Source organism: Pogoniulus pusillus, chromosome 13, assembly GCF_015220805.1.
Source record: "Pogoniulus pusillus isolate bPogPus1 chromosome 13, bPogPus1.pri, whole genome shotgun sequence".
In the NCBI taxonomy this organism is placed as follows: Eukaryota; Metazoa; Chordata; class Aves; order Piciformes; family Lybiidae; genus Pogoniulus; species Pogoniulus pusillus.
The window spans coordinates 20,804,919-20,829,709 of NC_087276.1; the positions used below are offsets into that span (position 1 = coordinate 20,804,919).

Here is a 24,791-nt window from a genome sequence, read left to right on the forward strand (position 1 = left end):
GGGGGTGAGACACTGGCACAGGTTGCCCAGAGAGATTGTGGATACCACCTCTCTGGAAGTGTTCAAGGCCAGGTTGGATGAAGCTTTGAGCAGCCTGGTCTAATAGGAGGTGTCCCTGCCCATGCTGGGGGTTTGGAACTGGATGGTCTTTAAGGTCCCTTTTAACTCAAACCATTCTGTGAATGAGTGGACTGTGCTGCTTCATTTTTTAGGATAGTCTAGTAGCAGTAGCTGACTTCATCAGAGTAGTGACTTCTGTGTTCACATTGATTAATAACTTGCAATTAAACTATGTATAAACACTACCAGTCATTTACATTTGTATATTAGAAAGCTTTGACTGTGTTGCTTCTGCCAAATAGAAGCATGTTTAGGTTCTTAATCTGGTGTCACCCATAACTTACAGGTGTCTGAGATGGTTAGAGGGATTTTTGGTTGACAAGTATTTCGCCTGTTCTAGCAGACAATCCTGTCTCAAGTGCTAATTTATTTCTACAGTTTAATTGTTAAGTATTATCTTCTTTTTAGCTTCTCGAACTAATCTTAAGAGTTTATGGATTTTAAATTTTAATAGACTAGTTTCTGTAGGAAAAAAGTGTTCAGGCTGAACATAGCTTGATTCCATCAGTAGCTATGTATGTAGGCCCCAACAGATGTCATCATAATATGATCTGAGATGCTGCTTATTTCGTTCATCAGTAGGGTCAGTAAAGTGTGGGTTTACCATGTTGATGTCAAACTTGAGAACTGGGTACCAACGGTGTTTATTTTTATCCCAAAGGAGCCAACCAGATGAACCTTCCCACAGGAGGAATAACAACAGACCAGCAAGCTAGTCTAATTTCTGAAACTGCTCTTCCAACATCCCTCGGGACAAATAAGTAATGCACACATTTTTTGTTCTTGCTTAATTAAACATTTATTTACATGCTTATGAATGTAAATAAAGGGCATGCTTTAACACCTAGTTGTATTGGCATGGAATTGATCAGTCACATCTATAGCTACGCTCTTCTTTCCTGTTTCAGTTCTGTATCTACCACTTTGTCACCCCAGAGAGCCACAGAATAGTCAATAGTTTGGAGTGAATTCTCAAAGGAAGACTATTTTGCATTTTTAAGTGTGCAAACAGTGTAACAGTTGTGATTCTCTATCGTTGTTATTGTGCCTTGTAAACTCCTGAGGTTCCCTGCCCTAGGCACTGCAGTTTGTTGGTAGCAGAATTTTCACTTGGAGGATGTTTGATGCAGTAGCTGGAATGATAAAAGCAATTACTCATAAATCCCTTCAGGCATCAAGCATACAACGAAACTCTGCTTTCCTGTATCGCAACAGTTCCTTTTTTTCTCATTTCAGCCCACTAATGAATGATGGCACAAATTCTGGCAATGTTGGAAACCTCAGCTCAATGCCAACGGCTGCACCTCCTTCTAGCACCGGGGTAAGGAAAGCATGGCATGAACATGTCACTCAGGACCTGCGCAATCATTTAGTGCATAAACTGTAAGTATTCACCAAGACCACCTGGTTTTGCCTGAATGTTTGTAAAGAATTTCAGTACACTGATCCTGCTTTTAGTTTCCCAATGACTTCTCAGCTTATCAGCAGTAGTTCTCTGCTGCTGGGCCACTGAGGATGAGCTGTTACCTTTAGCCCTGTTCTTCAGTCCATTCTTCATGCTCATTAAGGAATGGACATTAAATCAGATCCTATTGCTAGTAAATTTACCCTGTTGTAGTAAACAGATATTTAGACTCCAGACTGTTAAACTTCATCTCTTTTTAATCACTGAACTTGCAGTAATCTTACGGGATTCATCTGGGGTTCTTTAAATAAAGATAAACAATTTTGATATGTTTTTACATACCTGATGTATAAGGGAATGACCGTGGTGGATATATTGATTTAATTGTTTTCCTCTGAAGAATTTTTCTTTTATTCTTTTCCCTCTCTTGCAGTGTCCAAGCCATCTTCCCCACTCCTGATCCAGCGGCGCTGAAGGATCGCCGCATGGAGAACTTGGTGGCTTATGCTAGGAAAGTGGAAGGAGATATGTATGAATCTGCTAATAGCAGGGTATGTTGTTTCAGTCCAGCTTTCCAGTGTATGTTAAAGACCACCAGCATCACAGATCTTTGAAGCATAATGAAAAACACAGAGAATCATTTCACTGTCCTCTTGAAGAGGAAAGTCGTGTTTCTGTCTGTGACAGTGTTTATACATTTCCAAGCCATATATGATTTATGTCACTCCAAGCTAATTCACCTCCCTTAGCTCCATAAAAACTAGACGTCATCCCAAGCCTATTAGCATTCCTCCTGAAAATATTATTGATGCTCATACAGATTGGCGTACATGTTGCAGTTCTTCAAGGTTCTCTTACTGAGATTCCAGAAGTCTCTGTAAACTGTAGTTCAAAACATCCTTAGTGCCTCCTGACTGCTGGAGAGTTTCTGTAGGACCAAGGCCTGTTACACTGCTTACACTTTATCTGTACTGTTAGATTTATTTCTCCTCTCCTAAGCAGCACTAAGAGTAATTTGGCTAAGAGATGTAGCTGTTGCACATCTCAACATAATAAGGAGTCAGTTTGCCTGTGTGTTTGTCCTGGTGTGTGGGAACCAAGGCAGAATTCCATGATTTTTGCTCTGTCTGCAAAGAGTTCAAATTCCTGTTACTCAGAAGGAGCAAACCCTTGTGAATTGACATGATGAGGATGCCATTTCATTATGACACTCTGGCAGCCCTACTCTAAAGGAACCACTCTGTGGAAGTTTTCACCAGGTGAAGACAATATTAATGGCCCCAGTGATTGTAAGTAATGAAGTCTTACCTGGTCAGCATCATCAGGTGCCTTCTTAAGTAAAGTGAGCACATAGAAAGAGTAGTTAGTTTCACTTCAGGTAGTAATCATTCAGTAAGACTTAATCTCCCCCCTCAGACCATCTCCTTGAGGATCTGACAATGGAATGCTACTTTTATTTCCTAGAGGCAGATAGTCAGTGGCCATACTTGTAGTGCTGCTGCTGTGTCAGCCTTGGTCAGTGACAGTATCATATTCTTATTGTGGCTGTGAAGAGATTGTTTAGCCAGGAAGAATAGTGTGTATTCAGACCTTTAGAGAAAGCTTCAGAGAGGATGAAGATTCTGTGGACACAGAAGGCATTTAAATACTTTTTTAGTAAGGATCAGCGTGGTAGACTTCTGAATATAAAATTAAATGTCTTCTAACCTCTATGCCAGACACATACTCAGAAGGATCTTCTCTTCGTTCCTTAAAACAGCTGTCAGAGCCTCATTGCCAGAAGTCTTTATGGCAATTCATCTAATATATTTGGCTCCCAGCAGCAAACTTGGAAGAAGGGAGTAGTTTAGAATGTATTAATGATGCCATGAGGAATTGCATCCTTCTTTTTGAGGAGCATCCGTTCTGCATTGGTATTGAAGAACAGATTAGTATGAGGCATCATTATGAGCAGTCTGACATTGTTTTGGTGGTATCAGCTCCTTGTGAACATGCCCTTCTCCAGGAACCTTTGCAGTGTGACAGTAGCACAACATTACAATTACAAGCAGGAAGGTCCAAGTGAATAGTCTTGAGTGGGAGGAGGGAGGGGGCTGTAGTGCTTTTAAATTGGAGAGCAGAAACGGTGTGCACCAAGGGATTTTTGAGGCATTTGTAGGACAGAAGTGACCTAAACAAAGGCTTTCTGTTGTAATACTGGACTTGATTGACAAAGCTGGTGAGGAATACCTATCCTGGAATAGTTTTCTGAATTTAACTCAATCCTGCTGTAATGAATTCTAGTTTTGATGAAGATGATGTGACTGGAACAAGCATCACTCAGTCTGTGCTGCATGTGACACTGGATTTTAAGAGCCTAAGGACCCCACAAAAGAAGTGTGGTCTTGAGGGTTTGGGAGAGGGTTTTTTTGCCTTGAACAGGTGCATAGTCTCATGCTCTTGACAAGTGTGTGTCCAGCAATTGCTGACAAGCAGAATTGTCTACCTTGCTGTGCACCGTGACTATCTGATTTGATCAGTTGTTTGTGTGGATTGAGGAAAATGGATTTTTCATCTTGTACAGATGTAGTGTTCATTTGTCTGTGCCTGTGGACTATTTTTCACTGATTTCCTCCATACCTTTAGGGTTGTGGTTTTTTCTGTTGTTGTTTATTCCCTGCAATGACCATCAGTAGCCAGACTACAGGAAAGGAAGGGTTCCTTCCCTCCTGTACAAATCGATCTGCCCTTTATATCTGTCTCCTGAAGTTTATTCAACATAACCATGTTGCTGGAAGCATATTTTTCTTTTATCTGTGGACTAGCAGGAATGCTTCTTAGAAAAATAACACCTAAAAATCCTTAACAAACAAAATCACAGCTTCCTGAATTTTGCTTTGTGTTGTTTTTTTTTAACCAAGCACCAAAGAACTTAGACTTTTTTCCTTCCTGTTAATCTACTCAAAGTAGAGTTGATGGGTAGCCATAAAACCAAGTTTCGTATCTCTTTTCTGGGAGCTTTGTTTTTCCCTTTCTGCCTTAATTCAGTGATGAAATTGTCTCAACAGAATTTTGACAAGCAATATTTCTTGTTTTAACAGCCAGGGTGTATACAGTATAAAACCAAATCCCAGAGAGGTTCTGTTGATACTGTCATAGACCTGACCTTGAGTACTTTTTTCTTTGTTTTTTTTGGTTTTGTTTTTTTTTTTAGGATGAATACTATCATTTATTAGCAGAGAAAATCTACAAGATACAAAAGGAGCTAGAGGAGAAGCGGAGGTCTCGTCTGCATAAGCAAGGGATGTTGGGGAATCAGTCAGCCTTACAAACTGCGGGTCCTCAGCCCCCTGGTATCCCACAGGTGGCTGCTGCCATGGGCCAGGCACAGCCCGTGAGGCCACCCAGTAAGTAGAGATGCTACTTGAGCTGTAGCTCTGCACAGTTAGTGTCCTTGAGCTCTCATTGTAAACTTGTGTTTGTATTTGCAATTCTTTGCTGACCATCCTCCTTCTGTGTTGCAGACGGGCCTATGTCCATGCCAACTGTGCCTATAAGTCGTATGCAGGTTTCTCAAGGTATCTATATTTTCCTTGCTAATTGCAATTTGTGGGTTCAAAATTATTGTTGGGGTCCAAAAAGTTGATCTCCTGTTTTCAAACTGCCAGGTCTCATTTTCAGCATCATTCTGTGTCGTTCATTTTTCAAGACAGGCTAAACAGGTGCCCAGGTGAAAATGTGTCCCTCGAGGCCTGATTTAAACTAGGGAACAGGCCTTGCTTATCTTCTTGGGGTTGAATAGATGATCTCCAGTGGCCCTCTTCAACCCATACTATTCGTGATTCTGTTGCTGCTCTGTGTCAGGAACTGTCTCAGTGTGGTTGGGTAATAAGTGCGTGATTCATAGAATCATAGAATGCCTTGAGTTGGAAGGGACCTTCAAGATGATCTAATTCCAGCCACCCTGCCATTGGCTAGGACCTTTCCCATTAGACCAGGTTGCTCAAAACGTCATTCAGCCTGGCTTTGAACACTTCCAAGGATGAGATGTCTGCAGCTTCTCTGGAAGTATCTCATCACCCTTGTAGTAAAGAACTTCTTCCTAATGTCCTCTCTGAACTTACTCTGCTCTGGTATAAAACCATTGCTCCTTGTCCTTTGCTAGTGGCTGGGAAGTAATTCAGCCCTTTCAGAGAGAGCAGAGCACGAGCAAGAGCACAGTGGATAATCTCATTTAAAACACCATCACAGCAGGGGATAGAAGGATAGTGGCATTTTTTTATCAGTTAATTAGCCAAAAATACACCTAGAGATGGAAACATAGCAGGTTAATCTTGGAATCTCTGTAACTAATGATGACTTGGTTTCAGATGCAAAGTGCATCTTATAAGCCTTGTAGCTTGTTTGTAGTGCTGATGGTTCACTGTCGTTGCTTGTGGCTGCTGAGGCTTCCTGGGTGTTGGGGGCTTTCCCTGAAAAACACAAATATGCCACTTTTAGATGCTTTGGCTTCCTCCAAAAAATGTCCCAAATTATCTTAGTTCTTGATTGAATGTTAGTAATAAATCGAAACTCATCTTGAAATGTTTTTGAGAAGTTACATCCTTTAAAAATTCATTTTGAGAGGAGAAAAAGTTGATAGCATTTATAGCTCTGTAATTACTTATTTGCACATTTACTCCTGTTAGACAGGTTTGGGTGTTTTGGAGAAATTACATGTTTTGTATGAAAGGCACAACAGCTTTTAAAGCACATTGCTGGCTTTTGTCCTGCTTTGAGGGCTAGGAGCTGCTTTCATATGAGCAGGTATTTTTATCAGCTTTACTTCAACCATTTCCCTGAGGCCTAAGCAAGACATTGCTGTTTCAAGGTAAATAAGAAACTGTCTCAAGGTGTTACTTACACAAAGCATCCTGTCTTTGCAGATCATCCATACACTTCATCTTGGGCAGGTTGTTTTTTTAGTTGCTATCAGTTACATTTCACCTTAATTGGCATTCTTCTAAATATTTTTTTTACATCCCACTTTGTCCCTTAAGCAAAGCCATTTTGAGTGAAGTTTAAGGAAAAGGAGGACCTGGAGTGCAGTCAGACTTTAGCAAATATGAATTTTATGGTAGAATGATAAGGTAAATTCTGATGACTTGTTCCTAATGAGTTGTTTTGGGGGTGCATTTGCAGGAATGAATCAGTTTAACCCCATGTCCATAGGGAATGTACAGATGCCACAAGCGCCTATGGGACCCCGCGCAGCGTCTCCAATGAACCACCCTGTACAGATGAACAACATGGGCGCCGTTCCTGCGGTTCGTACCTCTTGTTACCAGCTTCTTCTCCAAGTGGGTTGATTGCCTTCAGCGCTGCGAACGCTGCTCTGAAAAGGCCATGTCATGGAGCAGAGCTGTGAATTGTAGGCTAATTGCATGGAAACCTGTGGAGCCTGTCAGGCTTTTGTTGAGCCATTCATTTTCAATATTTCTGTGCTTCTGAAAGAAACAACAAAACTGGAGAGAGGTAGATAGCAGAGATGCCTATGGAATGGCATAGTTCTTTCAGAAGCTATGTCTTTGCAGTGTGTACACTGTTTTTATTCCTCCATGAAAACATGCTCTTATTCTTTAGAAAACCAGAAATATTTCCAGTTCCACTGGATTATCTCTTAGCTCAGAGAACAAAATGGGAGGTGTAGCACTTAGTTGAGTTGAGTAAGTTCCTTTTGAATACTGTGGAACAAGTGCTGAAGTTCTACACATGTTCCCACTGCCATTTGATTTACTGAAGCTGCTTTTCCCTTTTTGTATTTTGGCCTGTCGTTTGGTTGATTCCATCAAAAGTATTTTCCTTTGTCTTCCTACATCATACCAAATGGTAATGTCTTTAATTTGGGTGTTAATTTTTAGATGGCAATGTCTCCTTCCCGAATGCCTCAGCCACAGAACATGATGGGGGCTCATTCCAACAACATGATGGGTCAGGCTCCTACCCAAAACCAATTTCTGCCCCAGAATCAATTTCCAGCATCCAGTGGGGCTATGAATGTGAACAGTGTGGGCATGAGTCAGTCAACGGCCCAAGCTGGGGTGGCACAGGTAAGATGTATTGTCTAATAGTTGAGTTATTTACTCTTACTCTGTTACTTTCTTCTAATTAATTTAATTTGGGTTTTTGTTCATATTTATAAATTGATCCCCCCCCCCGGCTTTGGGGAATCCTGGGTTACATCTGCCTCCTTCATAAGCTTTTATAAGTAAACTCTGTGTATGTGCTAACCTGAGGGCAGCACCACATAATTCCTGATTAAATCCTAAAATAATGCTTGCTGATGAGATTGTTAGGGAGAATAGCAGAAGCTAGTTTGTGAGACATTTATGAGCATAAGCTTGTGGCTGTGTGTGGACCTGAGTAGCTATCTTTAAATCAAAAGTTACAATAAAACAGTTGAGGAAGATCTTTTAAAGTTTGTTTTAACCTCTATACTTCTGAAGAGGAAATTGATTGATTTCCCCCCCACACTCCCCATAACTTTTTTCTGCTTCAGCAGTGCTCTGAAGTAGCAGCTGTGCTTATGATACCAAAGTGTATGCATTCTGGCAGATAGAAGCTTGGGTTTTAACTCTAGTCCAAGTGGTTCAGTTTCCATGGGACCTCCAGATTTCTCTAGTCTGTTTCCAGCCTCAAAACTTTATAGGTTCAGAACCAAGCATCTACAATGTCTTGAGCCCTGGCTTAGTTGTTTGGCCACTGTTGTGAGCACTGTTTTCTTAATGCATTTAGTTTACTAAAACTGGCTGTAGACAGGCCATATAGAAGTATGTTCTAGATTTGGATTCTCACCCTCAGGAAACTATCAATTGATGCAAATTTCTAACAGTAAGAAGTACATCCAAAGACGAGATACTCTTTTTTATCACTAGTTATCTGATGAAAACCCTCTTAAGTCTTGCGCCATGCAGTGAGGCAGGCTTCAAATGTGCTGAATTGTCTTTCAAAGCAGGGCTGCTCTGGAGTCATGGCGTAAAGTCTATATTTGCTCAAAACTGTTTTGTATGCAAAGCCTGACCTTTGCCCAGCTACCAGCATGGTTTGGAGGTTGCCTGCCTGTGGGTTTCTTTGTTGTTCTGAGGTAGTATGGGGTCCCTCTCTGTACCAGCAGAATTAGTGTAAAACAACATGTGTGGCACATCTGGGTCTGGGAGCAAGGTCTTTGAGAGCTGATGAAAGCAGTGGGAGAAGCCCGAGTAGTCAATGGCACTAGTGGCATTTGTTCATGGCTGATGTGGTGTTTAGACTTATTGTATACTTTTAAAGAAGATTTCAGTGCTGTGATAAGAGATTATCTTGCCTGTCTGTAAGAGAATATCTATCTCTCTCTGTCTAGCAGGGGCAGGTTCCCAGTGCTGCTCTTCCTAACTCCATGAACATGCTAGGACCACAGAGTGGGCAGTTACCATGTCCACCAGTGACCCAGCCACCTCTACATCAGGCTACACCTCCCGTGTCCACTGCTGCTGGGATGCCACCTATTCAGCACCAAACACCAACTGGAATGACTCCTCCTCAGCCAGCAGCACCCACTCAGCCATCAACACCAGTCTCATCCTCAGGACAGACACCCACACCGACGCCGGGTTCTGTTCCCAACGCGACACAGACACAGAGCACACCAACAGGGCAGACGGCAGCACAGGCGCAAGTCACACCGCAACCCCAGACCCCAGTGCAGCCCCAGTCTGTGCCAACCCCACAGCCATCCCAGCAGCAGCCAACATCTGTGCAGGCACAGCCACCTGGCACTCCAGTAAGTACCAGCTGTTTGTGTTTGTCTTCTCTGGTGACATTCCACAAGAGTTCTCCCTGCTGTGAATGTGTAGAGCCCATAGTTGTCTATAGAAGCTTCTACTTCAGACCAAAAGGTTCATGACAGTGATGTGTATAATGTGTGTGTGTGTGTTTGTGTGTTCAGATGTTAGCAGCATTGTTTGAAGGAGGGGGGTGTACTGAATGACTTTGAACTGCTGAAAGTAAAAACAGCAGCAGTGTACAGAAAGATGAAGGGCCTGATGTTCTGATTGACCTTAAACAGAATCAGTCTTTTCTGATCATGAAATTTGCATAATTAATTTTTTTTCTTTAAAGATCCAGTCAGGACAAATGCACGCTTCAAGGAATGTACAGTGTTTTACTGGGCAGGTGTTTTCTCTGTAAGAGAAGCCTCTTTGGGTCAGAATTCTTCTTTGGCTTCTCTGTAAAACAGAGTTATTAAATGTGTGATTATCAAAACTTGGCTACAGTGAGCTCCTGTATCCATGTTCTGCGCTGTTTTAGAGTATCATCTCATGTCTTTTTGTGCTGTTCATTTTTAGTAAAGGAAAATATTTCTATATATGCAGTGTCTTTCTTTTGTACTGTTTTTACAACAGCTATCCCAGGCAGCAGCTAGTATTGATAACAGGGTCCCCACCCCTGCCTCAGTTGCTAGTGCTGATACGAATTCCCAGCAACTAGGACCAGATGCACCAATGCTAGAAAGCAAATCAGAAGTTAAAACTGAAGAAACTGAGCCAGAGACTAGTGAGACACAAGTGGAAGCTAAGACTGAGGTAAATGAGATTCTATACAGCTTAACTGAAAGCAGTGATAGATATAAAAGCACTTGATGATGTGTCTGAATTGGTGAGCTAAGGGGCGAGAGGAGGGTAGTTACTGGAAAGTAACTGTCCTGAAGAAAGCCATGGATGGAGAGTGCTTTGACAATCTCAAACTGAGTATTTTGGTGGCTAAAGTTTGGGTCAGAAACGTAATGGTGCATCCTGTTGCATCCTTTCTTAAGGTGGAGGAGGATTTACAAGGATCTTCGCAAACAAAAGAAGAAACAGATGGAACAGAACTGAAACAGGAGCCCATGGAAATAGAAGAAAAGAAGCCTGAAGTAAAAGTAGATGTGAAAGAGGAAGAGGAGAGTGGCACTAATGGAACCGCTTCGCAGTCCACATCCCCATCTCAGCCCCGCAAAAAAAGTACGTGGATGAAAAGGAAGCTTTTGTTGTGTGCTCTGCTTTCATTGCATTTCTGTTTCTTACACTCCCTTTGCTTTCCATGGTCTCAGGTTCTGCTAGGATATGTTCCAGTGCGTGCAGCTCTTGGAGATCAGTGCTCTAACTTAAGTTTGAAAGTAGGGTTCCTTTTAATATTAGGTGAATCACAGGTGAGAAAAGCACGTCATTGTGGTCTCAATGCCAGTAATCGCACCGATTCCAGTATCTGCCCAGGAGGACCAAATCAGTGAGATAGTGATTGAGAAATTCTGTCCATAAATCTCTCTCTGTACATCTTGGCCAGTGCTCTTTTAGGGCAGCTCAATCTAGATATGAGTGCTCTCAGTAACCAAAGGCATTCCATCAGAGGCTGCAGACACCACCTTCATACTGAGTTCTAGGACTCACTCCACACAGTGTTTCTCTGGAAGCTTTTTCCTGAGAAATAGGTCAGTAGTCTCTTCATCTACAGTGCTAGCATAGGTTGAGGTGTGACTGTGCCTGTACTGCATAGTTTTCCAAAAGGAAACTTGATGGCACTACAGATCTTGAATGATGCCTTGGGAAGGCATGTAAGAAATAAATTAGTAAGATTCTTAACACAGGCAAAATAAATTACTCCACTCAGTGCAGGCTTTGTGGGAGCTGCAGGATAAGTGTTCAGACTCAAAACTGTAGCTGTTTAGAGACCTTTGTCTCTCAGCATCTGCTTTTTTGAGATGTTTATAGTTTTTGACTGAAGGTATTTTGACTTTCAGCATTCTGCAAATGTCAAAAAAGGGGAAGTGAGGATCCATTTAATTACTTTTTTTCTTCTTCCCTTGCTAAGGAAACTGCATATAACTATTAGGAGATCATTGAGGGTAATGCCTTCCACACTGTGATCAAGACGTCAGAAACTTTTAAAGTTTATGCAGCTTGAATTTTGATCATTTATGTCTTGAGTTGCATTTAATTACTGAGCATATTGGTTTTGTAATAAAACACCACAAAGCATATTTTGCTATGGCTGGAGTTCCCAGTTGATAGCACAGTGGGACAGACAGATGTGGGTGTGCTGCAGAGCCTGTTTGAAACAAAATGTGGCATAGGGAGTGGAAAGTTAATCAGCATTTATAAAGAAGTTATAGTCCCTGTGTAAGGAATTGCTGCTGCTGGTTAGGAGGAGTGTGCTTGCAAGGAAATCAACATGAATGGTTGAAGGAGGAAGATTGTTGCGGAAATTAGTCCATGGAAGCTGTGCTGTGTCCTACTGATTCATTCCGAGTTGCTGCTTATTTCCAGTCCCTCATTTAGTTAACACAGTTTTATCTTGAAAATGTTGTCACTAGGTAACCGTGTAGTAGAGCATGTGCAGCTTAGACATGTACAGCCATGCACCCAGTTGTCAGCAGCAGCATTTTCTCAGCAAGTAGTTTGTCCAACCTTAGCAGCAACATTAAAATACCAAGAGGTATTTGAGAGCAAATACTGTGAGGTGTATTTAAGGGTTGTGTGATATTTTAAACGTACTTATGAGAATCACCTGGAGTTTTGCAAGGGTTACAAAAGCTTTGGCATCTTCTTCCTGTGTGGCTAGACTCCTTAGGTGTAGCCCACAGTAACCTGGAATGTAGCAGATACATGCTGCAGCTCTTCAGGGGAGAAATGTCATGGAGTGTGTATTGAAAGATAATTTAGGAAATCATAGCCTGATGCATTAGTGTTTGAAAAGATTGATGTGGACCCGAAAGGATTGCTTATCTGGGGGCAGGTGGATTACATGTGGAGCTGGAATCTCACCTCTTTGTATCACCCATGGTGTGTGTACTGGACACCATCAGCCTGGCTATGTTCACTTTATGTAACTAGATTCTGACCTGACTTCAGTCGGGGAGATGCTGTATGGGCTAGAGAGCAGGCCATGCTGAGATACTGCTCTTGTCAATTCACTCCCACCTGTATTTTTGTAGTTTAGGTTTTTCTGGAGAATTGCAGACACCCTTCAGCAAGCTTTTCACCTTCAGAAATCCAGGCAATCAGACTGACCGTTTGGTTTGGGGTTATGTTTTTTTCTGCTAATCTAATGTAAGCGGAAAGCATGAGTTTGGTTCCTTGCTTCTTCCCTTGCAATCTTCTCAAAAGAAACAGTACAATACTCGTTTGGGTAGCTCCTCTTGTTGCAGATGGCTGCTGTAGTTTGACCTTCAAGGTTTTACTGCTTTTTTTCCCTGTAAAGGCTTTGTTTTGGAATGAGGTGGGATGTATTCAGGTTTATTCATTTTCTCCTCTCTGCCCCTGTTTGAAAGAAATAAAAACTGGGAAAGGTAGCATTGTACTTTTCTGGCAGATAATACGTCATCGTGATTCAGGCAAAGATCCCATCTTCTTTTTTACCACCCACACATCCAAGACAAAATGGGATAACTGGATGCCAGCTCCTTACAGAGATCTTCTAGCTGCCAGAGAAGAACCAGGAGCATTTAATTTTGGGAAAGAGTGGAGGGGGGGAGAGAAGCTTCCTTGTAAAAGCATAGGGAGATTCTCTGATCAAATGTTGTTAGCCATTCTTTAGAGTCAGGGCAGCTTTTGTACTGCTGAAGATGAAGGCAGCTTTCCTTTACTTTTTTTAGATGAAATCATAGGCTGAAATAACAACTGGATTTTTATTTTTCTTTCAAACTGAAAATAGGTTGTAAGCTTTTATCAGCAAAGGTAATCAGGCTTTAAGGAACTTGCAAATTTTGTGCTGAATCTCTGCAACTTGGATGTAAGTTAAGACTGGATTTATTTTAAAAGATATTCTGGTTTAGTTGTATGTTGGTACAGGGGTAGGTGTAGGGGAAATTCTAAGGGCAATAACAAGCAGGTGGCCAGATGTTATTAAAAGGTGTGTTTTGACCTTTAAATTTCATTAAATGAAATAATGTAGATGATCAGGCTATGAACTACCTGAGACACAGCGAGATGGTTCCAGAAGCAGTAATGAATACTTTATCTCATTAACAGAGTTTAGTATTTCCTTCTGTTCTCAAGAATTCCGTAATTTAGTAGTAGATTATAAAACTTTGGGAGTTTATGGTAGGATTCTTTCCATAGGGAAGTGCCTGTATAGATGGTATCAATAAATATGGAAGAGAATTGCCATTTTATTGGTACTGGGATTGTGGCACCAGCTGAAGTGATCACTGAGTTGCATTTCTTGTGTTAACAATGAGTGTAGGCCTCTGCCTAATTTTCAGTCTGGTAAACCTGATTTCAGGAGTAGCAACATGAGGTCTTGATGTATCTGTAAGGCCAACCCTTGCAGAAGCCCTTTTGGCACCTTGTGTAGTCTTTTGCCATGGTTTAGGTGACTTGGGTGCACACAAACAGCAATCTACTCTCCAGTTAGAGGCAGCACACTCAAATGGTTTTAACAGTTTTCATCTTGACTAACAATTTCCAGGAACTGCAACATCTACAGATGGCTTAAAAAATTGAGAATTTAATGCTTCAGAAATGTTTCAGGTAGAGTCAACTTGATTTCTGGTCTTGCTTTGTTTTATTGTGTAGTTTCAGTGAGTGTAGTTGATACAACAAAAAGACTTCTCTCAGAAATGCCACCAAACGAAAAAGGGGAAGAAAGAACTCTTTATAAGTCACACATTTTTAACTGCAAGCCCCCCAGACCAATTTATATCTTGGCAAAATAACATTTGAGTGACAAAAGCAATGATCAGCCTCAACACTGTAGCCCTGTTGATTTAAGTACCTTCAACAGATCTCCTAATTGCTTCCTTTTATTGGTATCGTTCTCGTATCAGCCAAGCAGATAAATATTAGATGCTATCCTGCTTTCCTTAATCTTTCTTTTCTCAATAACAGGCATTCTTCCCTATTTAAAGACTTTGTTCCTAAGGGAATAAATGTAATTACACTGCTAAGATGTTCAAAGAACTCTCCAAGTTATCATTATTTTTCAGAAACACATTGCCTTTCTCATCCTTGTCATCCACTCTTGAAAGAAGCATGGCTGTTGCCATGCCACTGTTGCCAAGTGGTTGTAATGATGCATAGAAATCTGCAAGTATTAACACTCTCAAAATCAATTAACAGTCCATCAGAGCAAGAGTGTTTGTATACTGTGGCCAGGAAATTCCTGTGCCAGCTCTCAAGACATCTGGTTACTCTCCGTAGAGGCGGCTCTGTGGTCCTGTCCACTCTGGCAGTTTGTGTTAGAGGTATCCTGGCTTGGAAAGAGCAAACAAGGGGAGAAGGGAGGGAGAGGAAAATACCCTCAGATTTCTCTGAAGAGCTGGGGTTCATGTGTGTTAAAGCAATTTAATTAATTTGGGTGTGGATAAGTTCTTTCTTTTTATGCTCTGAAATATGTATTGTTATGGGCCACGTTTGTTCCTATTTCTTTATACTGGGAATGTCATCTGCTGTGATTAGAGTAAGCATCAAAGCTGTGCAGGAGCCTCTTAGACACTCTAAGCTTTGCCTCTATTCAGGCCTGCAGATCAGGAAATCATTCCTAAGATTTTTTAGTTAATATATTTCATTATTCTTTCTTGGGGAGTCAAGAGGTTAGGAAATTTGGAAGGAAACTTTCTAACCTTTCTGACTTTTTTTAACAGTTTTCAAACCTGAGGAGCTGCGCCAGGCTCTCATGCCTACTCTTGAAGCCCTGTACCGACAGGACCCAGAGTCTCTCCCTTTTAGACAGCCTGTGGATCCCCAGCTATTAGGGATTCCGGTGAGTTGGCATTCAAAACACACCCAAACGTTTCTGTGTTTTGTCTTTGCTCATGAACAGAAAAGACAAAATGTCTTTGACACCTTGTGAACAGTTGACATGTTAGAAATCAATGAGCCTCTGTCTGTTTGAAGGACTACTTCGACATTGTGAAGAATCCTATGGATCTTTCCACTATCAAACGTAAACTGGATACTGGGCAGTACCAGGAGCCCTGGCAGTACGTGGATGATGTCTGGCTGATGTTTAACAATGCCTGGCTCTACAATCGCAAGACTTCCAGGGTCTACAAGTTTTGCACTAAACTGGCGGAGGTGTTTGAGCAGGAGATTGACCCTGTGATGCAGTCCCTTGGCTACTGCTGTGGGCGCAAGGTATGAATGCTGGGGATGGAGTTATGGTCTTACACAGAGCTTAGCTGAGTTCATGAGATCGACCATTAGATGTGTATATTGTTCTCTAAAACTTGAAATACTGAATGAAAGGGATGGTAAAAGTTTGGCTTTATTAGAAGCATGATAAGGGCTAAGAGAGATAGATAGTATCCTTAGAGCTAATAAAGACAGCAACCTTCTTGCTGCTGTTCTATTATCATCTTTTTTTTCTCCTTCAAGAGCACCGTTTTTTGGTCATCAACAGTATTAAAATGCTTTTCTTGTTTCCCAAATATCTGAGGAGTGAGTGTCAGGATGAAGGTGTCAGAATGAAGGTGCTAGGCTCTATTTGGTGGTGCCCAGTGATAGCACAAGGAATGAGTACAAGCTACAACACAGGAGGTTCCACCTCAACAGTGAGGGTGATGGAGCACTGGAGTAGGTTGCTCAGAGAGGCTTTGGAGTCTCCTCCTCTGGAGACATTCAAAACCCACCTGGATGCATTTCTCTGTGACCTGCTTTGGCAGGGGAGTCGGACTGGATGATCTTTTGAGGACCCTTCCAAACCTTAATACTCCGTAATTCTGTGTCCATTGCCATAAAGTAGATCATTAGAGGGGTCAGCTATTCACCTTATTAATTGCAATTAAGTGAGCTGTGCTAATCTGTTTAGCTTGGAAAAGTGTGATGAATATAATATGTTACCTGTCAAATTCACCTAATAAGCATTTGGTGAATACAAGATCAGATTTTAAAGCTTCTTTTCTCAACCTTGTTTTGCAGTATGAGTTTTCTCCACAGACCTTGTGCTGCTATGGCAAGCAGCTGTGTACTATTCCTCGTGATGCTGCCTATTACAGTTACCAGAATAGGTAAGTCCCCGGCTTTGGATTTTATTCATTATTCAGGAAGCAAGACCCTCTGCATTCTCTGCAGGTGCAGAGAAGGAGGGTTAATAACTACTTCTTTCCTTCCTAACTCAGGAAGACATTGGGCTTATACCTTTGTATGCTGTCTTTTTGCAGGTGACCCTTTAGTTTCCTGCTCTGCAGCTTGATATGTGCAGTACTTAAGCAATTAGCCTGTCTGCTCCATGCTCTGGTTAAAGGGGAGAGAATTTGCCCATGTTTTTTTTTTCCACAAAATGAATAACAGAGCATTCTGGAGAGTAGGGCCCAACTCCAGCTGAGCACTTGAGAAATGTTGCTGCCTTCTGGGAGAGAATCATTAAAACTTGGAGGTTTGTGTTCAAATTAGTGTCAGGATTTCCAAAGTGAAGGATATAGCATCTCTGTGAGGAGGAAAGGATGAGAGACCTGGGGCCATTTAGTCTGGAACCTGAGAGAGAACGTTCTCAATGCTCAGTAAGACCTAAAGGGTGAGAGGTCAGAGGATGGGGCCAGACTTGTCAGTGGTGCCCTAGGGACAGGACAGGGGGCAGTGGTCATAAACTGGAATCCAGGAGATTCCATCTGAGGAGGAGAAACTTGTTTGCTGTGAGGGTGCTAGAGCATGGGAGCAGACTGCCCAGAGAGGTTGTGGCGTCTCCTTGGCTGGAGACATTTGAAAGCCACCTGGACATCATGATCCTGGGCAAGGTGCTGTGGGTGTCCCTGCTTTGGAACAGAGGAATTGGACTGGGTTATCTCCAGGGGTCCCTTCCAACCCCTACCACACTGTGATTGCAAGATTTACATTTTCTCTTCCTAGTTAGTATTTAATTCTATTTAAATTAGATTTGAATTAATAATGAAAATTACCCAGAGACTCCACAAGAAACCATGAAAACAAGTTTCTGTTATTTTTTAACGGCTGCTATGATTATTAAACAACTGTTATTTTACTACATAAGTTCTCCATTTATTGCTTAAATCAGCAGAGCTGTAACAGCAAAGCAAATTTAAAATTTGGCATTGGTTTTGGTTTCTTAGATGTTCCCCCCACTTAGAAATAAAGAAACACACAGAAAAATTGCAAAACATAAATGGGCTGAGGCACAAACTTCCTTTTCCCTGTTTGAAACAAAGTTTTGAATTGCTTTCCAGTCTTGGAAGTCTAAGTCTTGCCAACTTTGAAGAGCACAGCAGGCTGTTGTCTAACTGAAGCTTCAGAACTAATTCAGTCAGTTAGTGCTTGCATTATTAGATGTCTTGTAAGGCAATCCCCACATCACCAAACATGTTGTAAAATGGTGTGAGGCTGTTGTGTACCACTGAGCTGAAACAGCACAGGGTGGAGATGGAAATGTGTCATTGTAAGTTGTGTGTTTGGTCTTAAGTGGCCTTTGTGAGGCAGATTGTATTGACATGGAGGAATGTAAATTCACAGCTCTCAAAAAAGGTTTTTATACAGCTGCTGTGAACTGAAAACCAGTCTGAAGAAAAACAAAGCAATTAAAATACATTTAAAGAGCTTGGACTGGAAAAAAAACCTTAAATACCAACTCTGTCTAGTAGGATTTCAAATATTTTCCTTGTTACACATCCAGGTAGTACTGCTAGAAAGCTGAAATAAAACTAATTGATGAGGGGTCATTTTTCTTTCAGTTACACCTTTCCCATTTAAGTTAGCATTAAATAATTTGGATTACCAAGTAAAAGGCAGTTGGTTTGCTAGCAAGAAGTCAGGGATCAATGGGGCAGCATGTTCCTCTGGACTGGATGCTGGTCTTTCAGTTCCCTGCTACCAGTGTGCTACTCCCTTTACATTGTGCTTAGGTTCGAAGGGTGATAAGAAAAGATGATCTGTCTAAGTGTCAGTAGCCCAGCAGCAGGACAAACCCAGGTTCATCCAGATGTCATAAATGGTAGGGATTGGAAGGGACCTCTGGAGATCATGTCCAACCCCCCTGCTGATGTGGTGCACCTTAATAAGGTTGCACATGAACGTGTCCAAGTGTGAGAAAGGGTTGGGGTTTTGGGGATTTGGGGTGGTTTTGGGTTGGGGGGGATGAGGTTTTCTATTTCAGGCCACGAAATTGAGCAATAAATGGAGGTTTTAGGGTTGAGGTTTAACAAAATATTGTGAAAGGTCACTTAGTTTATTTTCAAGAGCATTTGGACTGCTAGGTCATAAGAAGCCCTTATTCATCAGGTGCAGGTCTCTAAAACAGTTAACTGTCTACTGTAACAGTCATCTTTAGGTCTTAGATTTTCCTTAACCAAAGGACAAATTGGTGAAAAACAAATTCTGTTGTTCCATCTGAACTTCAATTAGTCAAATGTTCTTGACTTCTTCCCTTTACAGAAGGCAGGAGAAAGCCCAGTGTGTCACAGACTGAATTACAACTAAGACTATTTAGGCATCATTGAATAAATGAACTCTGGCAAGACAGTTCAATGATTAAAAGTTAATCATTTAATGTAGAACTGATTGACTTCCATAACAAGGCAGAAGTTCAAGTTAAAGTGTCCAGCAAATATCCTTCATGTGTGAATATCCAGCTGACAAAACCGATTGGTATTTCATATCAGTGCCAGCATCACTTACCAATTCAGCATTTCCTTTTAATTTGATTAGTTACTGTTGGAAATTCACCTCTTAATGCAGAGGTTGAACCTGTTTCTGGACTTGGTTACTGAACCGTAATGTTACTCTTTGATAAGCAGGAGCCAGTCACAGTCTGCATTTGAAAAGCTTTGCATGTTTGATGTCTTGCAGTCCACCTTCTCTGGATGTTTAATAACTACAGTATCATGCACTTTCTCTGGGCTGCTTTAAATGTTTGTAGTGATGTGAAAAAGTCAGTGAATTAGAAGCAAGTCTCCTCTTTTGAGGGTCCACATCCATCATAAGTTATAGCTATTGTTTCACCTTGGTTGTTTTATAGACAAACATTTGTAATCTTTAGCTGATTCATTTTCACTCTCTCTTTCAATTTTTATTTCCTCATTAATATCATGGATTAAGGCCTGCTCTTGAACTTCAGTTCTGCAGCCAGGTGCTGCTCCCTTTCGGATCCCTGGATCACTGGAGCAGGTCCTAAACACACTGCTTAGCTTGAAGGGCTCATCCGTGTCAGACTCCACAGCATGAACAGAGAGGGAAGTGTCCGTAGTGGTGAAACCAGTTTGATTTCTGCAGGGTAACTTCAGCCCAATATGGAAGGCAGCCTTGTTGCTCAGTTTCAGGAGTGCTTTGAAAGCTCATAAATTATTCTGAAAATGAATCAGAATTAACCTTTTCTGGGATTGTTTAAATATAGCAAAGTGTCAACAGGAGCCTTGGGCATGGGTTTTTCTGGCTGTATACTCTTATGTTTGTATCCTTCCATGTTTCAGTCCTTCCCAGACTGACTCTTAAGATGAGCAACCTTGTTAGTAAGAAAAATAATTAGTGGGGTTCTTTTAATTGAAGAAAAAGTTAAAGAAGACCATTCTAGAAAAAGGTGCATAGACAATGTGTAAAATGATATAAAATCCTAAACATCTTATGTTTGGGATTAAAAAAAACAACCTTGAATTAATAAAATACTGCCCAATAATGATTCGATGTGAGGGACAAGGGAAGTCAGTGTAGGTGAAATGTGTGGTGTCACTATGCACTCCTGAAATTCTCTTGTTGGAGCCACAGTGTATGATTCCCAATCATTATGCAGAAGTAAATGAAATGCATTTTTTTTTCTCCTGGCCTTGTTCTGTTCTTTCTCAGCTCCAAAAGCCTTAGTTTTCCTTGGGAGGATGATGTGTTCAATCCTAGTTGAGCTGGCCCAGGAGGAGTCACTTGCAGTGTCACTGGTGGTAGACAGGCTCACGTGGCTGCTATCAAAGCTGCAGCTGTATGTCATCCAGGGCTTTATTAGCTGGGAAAAAATGCACCTCTTCCCTCTTGGTGTCAGCCCACAGCAGAGGGGAACAGTGAATGTGCTGCTGCCTTTAAGTGGCTCTTGGCTGGCAAAGCAGCTCTTGAAGTCTGAGCCAGCTGGCAGAGCCTGCAGCAGTTTTCAGGCTCTTGTAAATGGTGCTGTGGTAATAGGGACCTGGCTGCAGCCTGGACAGGGCACAGACTGCTCCTCAAAAGGTCTGTCTCCATCCATCAGGTGCTGCTCCTGCTTGCTTGTGCCATTGGGCAAGCGTTTAGAAAACGTAGTGGTGACAACGATGGGCAGTGTGTCACAGGAGGGCATGCTGATCCGTGGGGTTCAATAAGTTCCTATTGATGGCTTTGGCTGTCTCCAGGAAAGCACAGCTGTAGAGATCTGTCACCTGGGTTGCAGCAGTTTTAAGTGTACAAGTACGTGTTTGGAGGGGCAAGCTGCCACACTGATTAAAGTGCCATCCCTGAAGTTGTTGGTTCATTGTGACGTTGAGTCTCGTTCGATGCCTTTTGCACTTCATCCCGACGGGTCTGGTGTTCGAGTACTAAAACCGCATTTTACTGTGCTGCCGTTGCTGCTTATACTCTCTCACTCTTGATCTTCCATAAAGCTCCTTTATTTTGATGATCCTTTGTGGCCTTCCTGCATTTTTACAGCTGTGGCCTCTATTTGTTACCTTTGTTCATGTGTGAATTCATATTCTTTCCAAACATTTAGCATTTTTTGTTTTCTTTTTTTTGTTGTTGTTGTTCATTTATTTATTAATGACCTTAACAACTTTGGTTCCAGTTCATCTGAAACAAAAAGCCACCACCAAAAAACCCTCCCCAAAAAAAATCCATGGAACTTTGGTTTTATTTTATTTATTTTTTTTTTTTATTGTTGTTGTTTTGTTTGGTTTGGTTTTCAAATGCAGATTGTATTCTCACAGACTTTTGTTCCAATTTACTCAGCTTGCTTTGTTAAACTGCAGCGTTGGTTTAGCTGAGTAGAACTTGGATTGGCACTTGGTCTGGTGACCACAAATTGTGCTTAGCCTCCTATTCAATTTGTAAAGCTGAAATCCCCATCCTTAATGTATCTGATAAATATATTGTATGTATGTACAATATTTAATGTTGTCCACATATATACATATATTGTACTTGTAGTTAAATGGCTGGAAACTCTGACCCATGATTGCATTTCTGTTAAATGTTTGTCTAGAGTATGGATTTGGTTTCATTTATATTTGATGATATTAGCTGAGCAATTGGTCACATTTAATCTTATAGCCAAATAACTTTGAGATTTAATATTTTTCTAGATTTTTTTTTCCCAATACCACCTGTTTCTATTTTACAATTTCTAGTATCAGTAAATGCTTTCAGTATATTTCCTAATTAAATCTGTAATAAATATTCCTAAAACTTCTTGACAGGCTTTTTCCCTTTTTTTTTAACTTGCTCATAAGAAACTCCCATCAGTCACAAGCCTGGAATAAAAGAGCATTTTTTTTCCTAAGTAATGCAAATCAAATCCAAATTCTTAAATTTGAAGTCTATACCAATGTAGCACTTGGTAGCTACCTCATCAATCCTCCCCAAATTCTGAATTTGAGGCCCGAGGACTTGTTAGTACTGTGTGAAATGAGACCGAATGCTAATCTGTGCTTTGCCTTGGCTTTCTGCTCTGTGTTGTCTTGGTGTTTGCGTCTTACCTCTTACGTCTGTGCTGTTTGTTCCCTCCCCTGTTCTCTAATCCTGCCTTCCCCTCCCCTCTGTGCCTCCTCCTCATTGTCCACACTGACCCATCAATCAACCAACAACGCCCCCCCTTTCGTCGTGGTGATCTGCCCTGCTCTGGTTGGTGGCTCCGTGCTTGGGTGGCTGTATGTTGTGCTGGACCAGTTCACCCAAATATGGCCTTCTTGCTGACAGGTATCACTTCTGTGAGAAGTGTTTCACTGAAATCCAGGGCGAGAATGTCACCCTGGGTGATGACCCTTCCCAGCCTCAAACGTAAGTCGCTTCCCTTCTTCCACATGATGCCTTTTTCAGTGGGAGGGGTGAGGAGTGGTCCTCATAGGAGAGTATAAAGTCCTGGGGCTGATGGTGATTTTGGTGGGGAAAAGCCACTTGCTTACTGCCAGGAGGTTTTAACTGTAGCAGATGATTAGCACTTGGGTCGGTTGGTCTGCTTCTCCAGAGTTGCACGTGGCCTGGTTGCAAGGGATGGAGACACTAAATAATGTGGTTGGGGTTGAGGAATGGAAGCTGTGTCAGTGAATGTCACTAATTCATCACCTTCTCAAATGAAGACTTCAGCTAATGCTGATGTCTCAGCTTCTGAAATACAGCTTTTCTTCATGAAACCACAGGCTCATCTTTAGCCTGATCAGACACTCTTAAGATCTGAGCACAAGCTGGTTTGGAAGGTGGCTGCTTTACTGACAGTAGCTTCCCTTGTTCTTGATGACTTTAAATTTGTGTATGCCTGGGTGTCTCTTATCTTGGTTTTAATTTACACAGAAGTGAAATGGGAAAAAATACTGTCTGTAGCTTAACATGAAATTATGTGAATTGCTCTCTCTGAAGAGAAAAGATTTCTTTCTCCTGACTTGAGTTTTGCTTGTTTGCTGCAATTCAGAAAAGCATGATACTGTCTCAGCCTCTAACAGAAAGGTGCTACTGAATTTCATATTAACTCTTTGTCTCTAGAACCATCTCTAAGGATCAGTTTGAGAAGAAGAAAAATGATACTCTAGATCCAGAGCCGTAAGTACCAGGCTGTTGTTTTTCTTACCGTAATCTCACCGCTTTCACTTGTCCTTCAGCCAGCACTTGGGCAGTCAGGCAGTAAATAAAGTCTTCCTTTCTCCCTCATCTCTGCCCAAACAGGCTGCAGAATCTTCCTCTGGAGTTTGTAGCACAGTGTACGAACTTGCTGTCTGCCTTTGATATCCAAGAGGAAAACGTGAGCCTGTTTTAATGGCAGTTTCTAGTTCTCTTTGTTTGGGTGAATCCCTCTGGTGTGCTCTCCAGGGCACACACCTTTCAGCCCTTCACACCGAGCCCCAAGTGCCTGGGAGGAGAGCTCTGCATTTCCCTCTTCTGGTTTAGATAGGCTTCCAAAACACCACTTTCTCTCCAAGTGAGTGTTCAGTCCACTCGAAGAGCATCTTTTTTTCCACATATTACCCTCAGAAGCTCAGTAACAGCCAAGCTGAACACTTCTTTAGTAGTGCTGTGCTGCCATTCCTGCTGTCCCTAGCTGAAACAAGACTTTTCTTCCTTCTACTTTGTTCTCTGACAGTTTGATAAGTAGTACATTTTGATTCCTTTTCTCATCTTTGCAAATACCAGACAGAGCTTCTCCAACAGACCTTTAAAGGTGCTAGGCTGTATCATCAGTTTACATTTGGCTCCATAACCAACATTGTAGTCCTGATTTCTAACAGTTTTCCCATCAAAAAAAAAAAAAAAAAGGAGTTTTGACCCCAAAAAAAGCCTTTAGCAGACCCATGCAGGCAAAGACAAACCAATACATGTTTTCTTGGCACGGTGATTCACAAATGACTCGTTTTTACCTTTACACTAAGTTGAGCAACTATTTAGTGTGTGATTGTGGCAACAATTGAAAATGAAATCCGCAGAGGTACTGTTGTGTAGAATTCTTTGAAGACTCAGAGCTCTATGTATAAAAGGACAAAGATGAGCCATTAAAAGTCATGCTCAAAAGCCCATTTCTTATTTTTAAACTAGTAAATTACACACCTTTTTTTATCTTATTTGCACATGAGATTGGTAGATGCATATCTGAAGCTATTATAGTTTTTTTTTTAGCTGACAGAAATTGGACCACTGGAGTTGATTCAATTCTTAGCAGAGGGTTGGAAAGCCCTTTTCTGACTGAATTCTGGGCAATGCCTTGTCTAACAACAGAAGTGATCAGCAGCAATTTTTTTCTTTTCAGGTTTGTGGACTGCAAAGAGTGTGGTCGGAAGATGCACCAGATTTGTGTATTACATTATGATATTATTTGGCCTTCTGGGTAAGATGTTTGCTGGCTCTTTACCCCTTGTACAGTAGGACTGATGCAGTTTATGTAATTAAGACTTTCTGCCTCTAATACGCAGTCACTGCCTTTTAATAAGAGTACAAAAGGACAAAGCCTTTTTAAACAAAAATACTTTTTTTTTGGTGTTTGGGCTCTCATTTCAGTATATTCAGATGAAAATGTGCATGAAACCAACTTGTTCATACATGCAGATTTCTGTGGTTTCTTTCTAACTGCTAGACAATGGGAGCTGGTTGGAGTTAAGTTTGTGTACTGCGAAACACAAATGCAGGTGTAACTTCTT

General features: G+C 41.4%; 1 protein-coding gene across 5 annotated transcripts in view; it reads left to right on the forward strand.

The window, feature by feature from the left end:
- Nucleotides 1–24,791, forward strand: part of CREBBP (CREB binding protein) — a 99,920-nt gene that overhangs the window by 58,403 nt on the left and 16,726 nt on the right. For 2 of the 5 annotated variants that reach the window (XM_064153409.1, XM_064153412.1), the window contains 16 exons: nt 782–881; nt 1,357–1,503; nt 1,959–2,076; nt 4,719–4,911; nt 5,029–5,082; nt 6,686–6,810; nt 7,405–7,593; nt 8,883–9,302; nt 9,925–10,104; nt 10,335–10,521; nt 15,141–15,259; nt 15,394–15,633; nt 16,417–16,505; nt 22,369–22,449; nt 23,149–23,205; nt 24,404–24,481. In XM_064153409.1, the coding sequence (XP_064009479.1) occupies nt 782–881; nt 1,357–1,503; nt 1,959–2,076; nt 4,719–4,911; nt 5,029–5,082; nt 6,686–6,810; nt 7,405–7,593; nt 8,883–9,302; nt 9,925–10,104; nt 10,335–10,521; nt 15,141–15,259; nt 15,394–15,633; nt 16,417–16,505; nt 22,369–22,449; nt 23,149–23,205; nt 24,404–24,481 (2,377 nt within the window). The remainder of the gene's footprint in view (nt 1–781; nt 882–1,356; nt 1,504–1,958; nt 2,077–4,718; nt 4,912–5,028; nt 5,083–6,685; nt 6,811–7,404; nt 7,594–8,882; nt 9,303–9,924; nt 10,105–10,334; nt 10,522–15,140; nt 15,260–15,393; nt 15,634–16,416; nt 16,506–22,368; nt 22,450–23,148; nt 23,206–24,403; nt 24,482–24,791) is intronic. The other 3 variants (XM_064153410.1, XM_064153411.1, XM_064153413.1) reach the window with 3 other exon arrangements.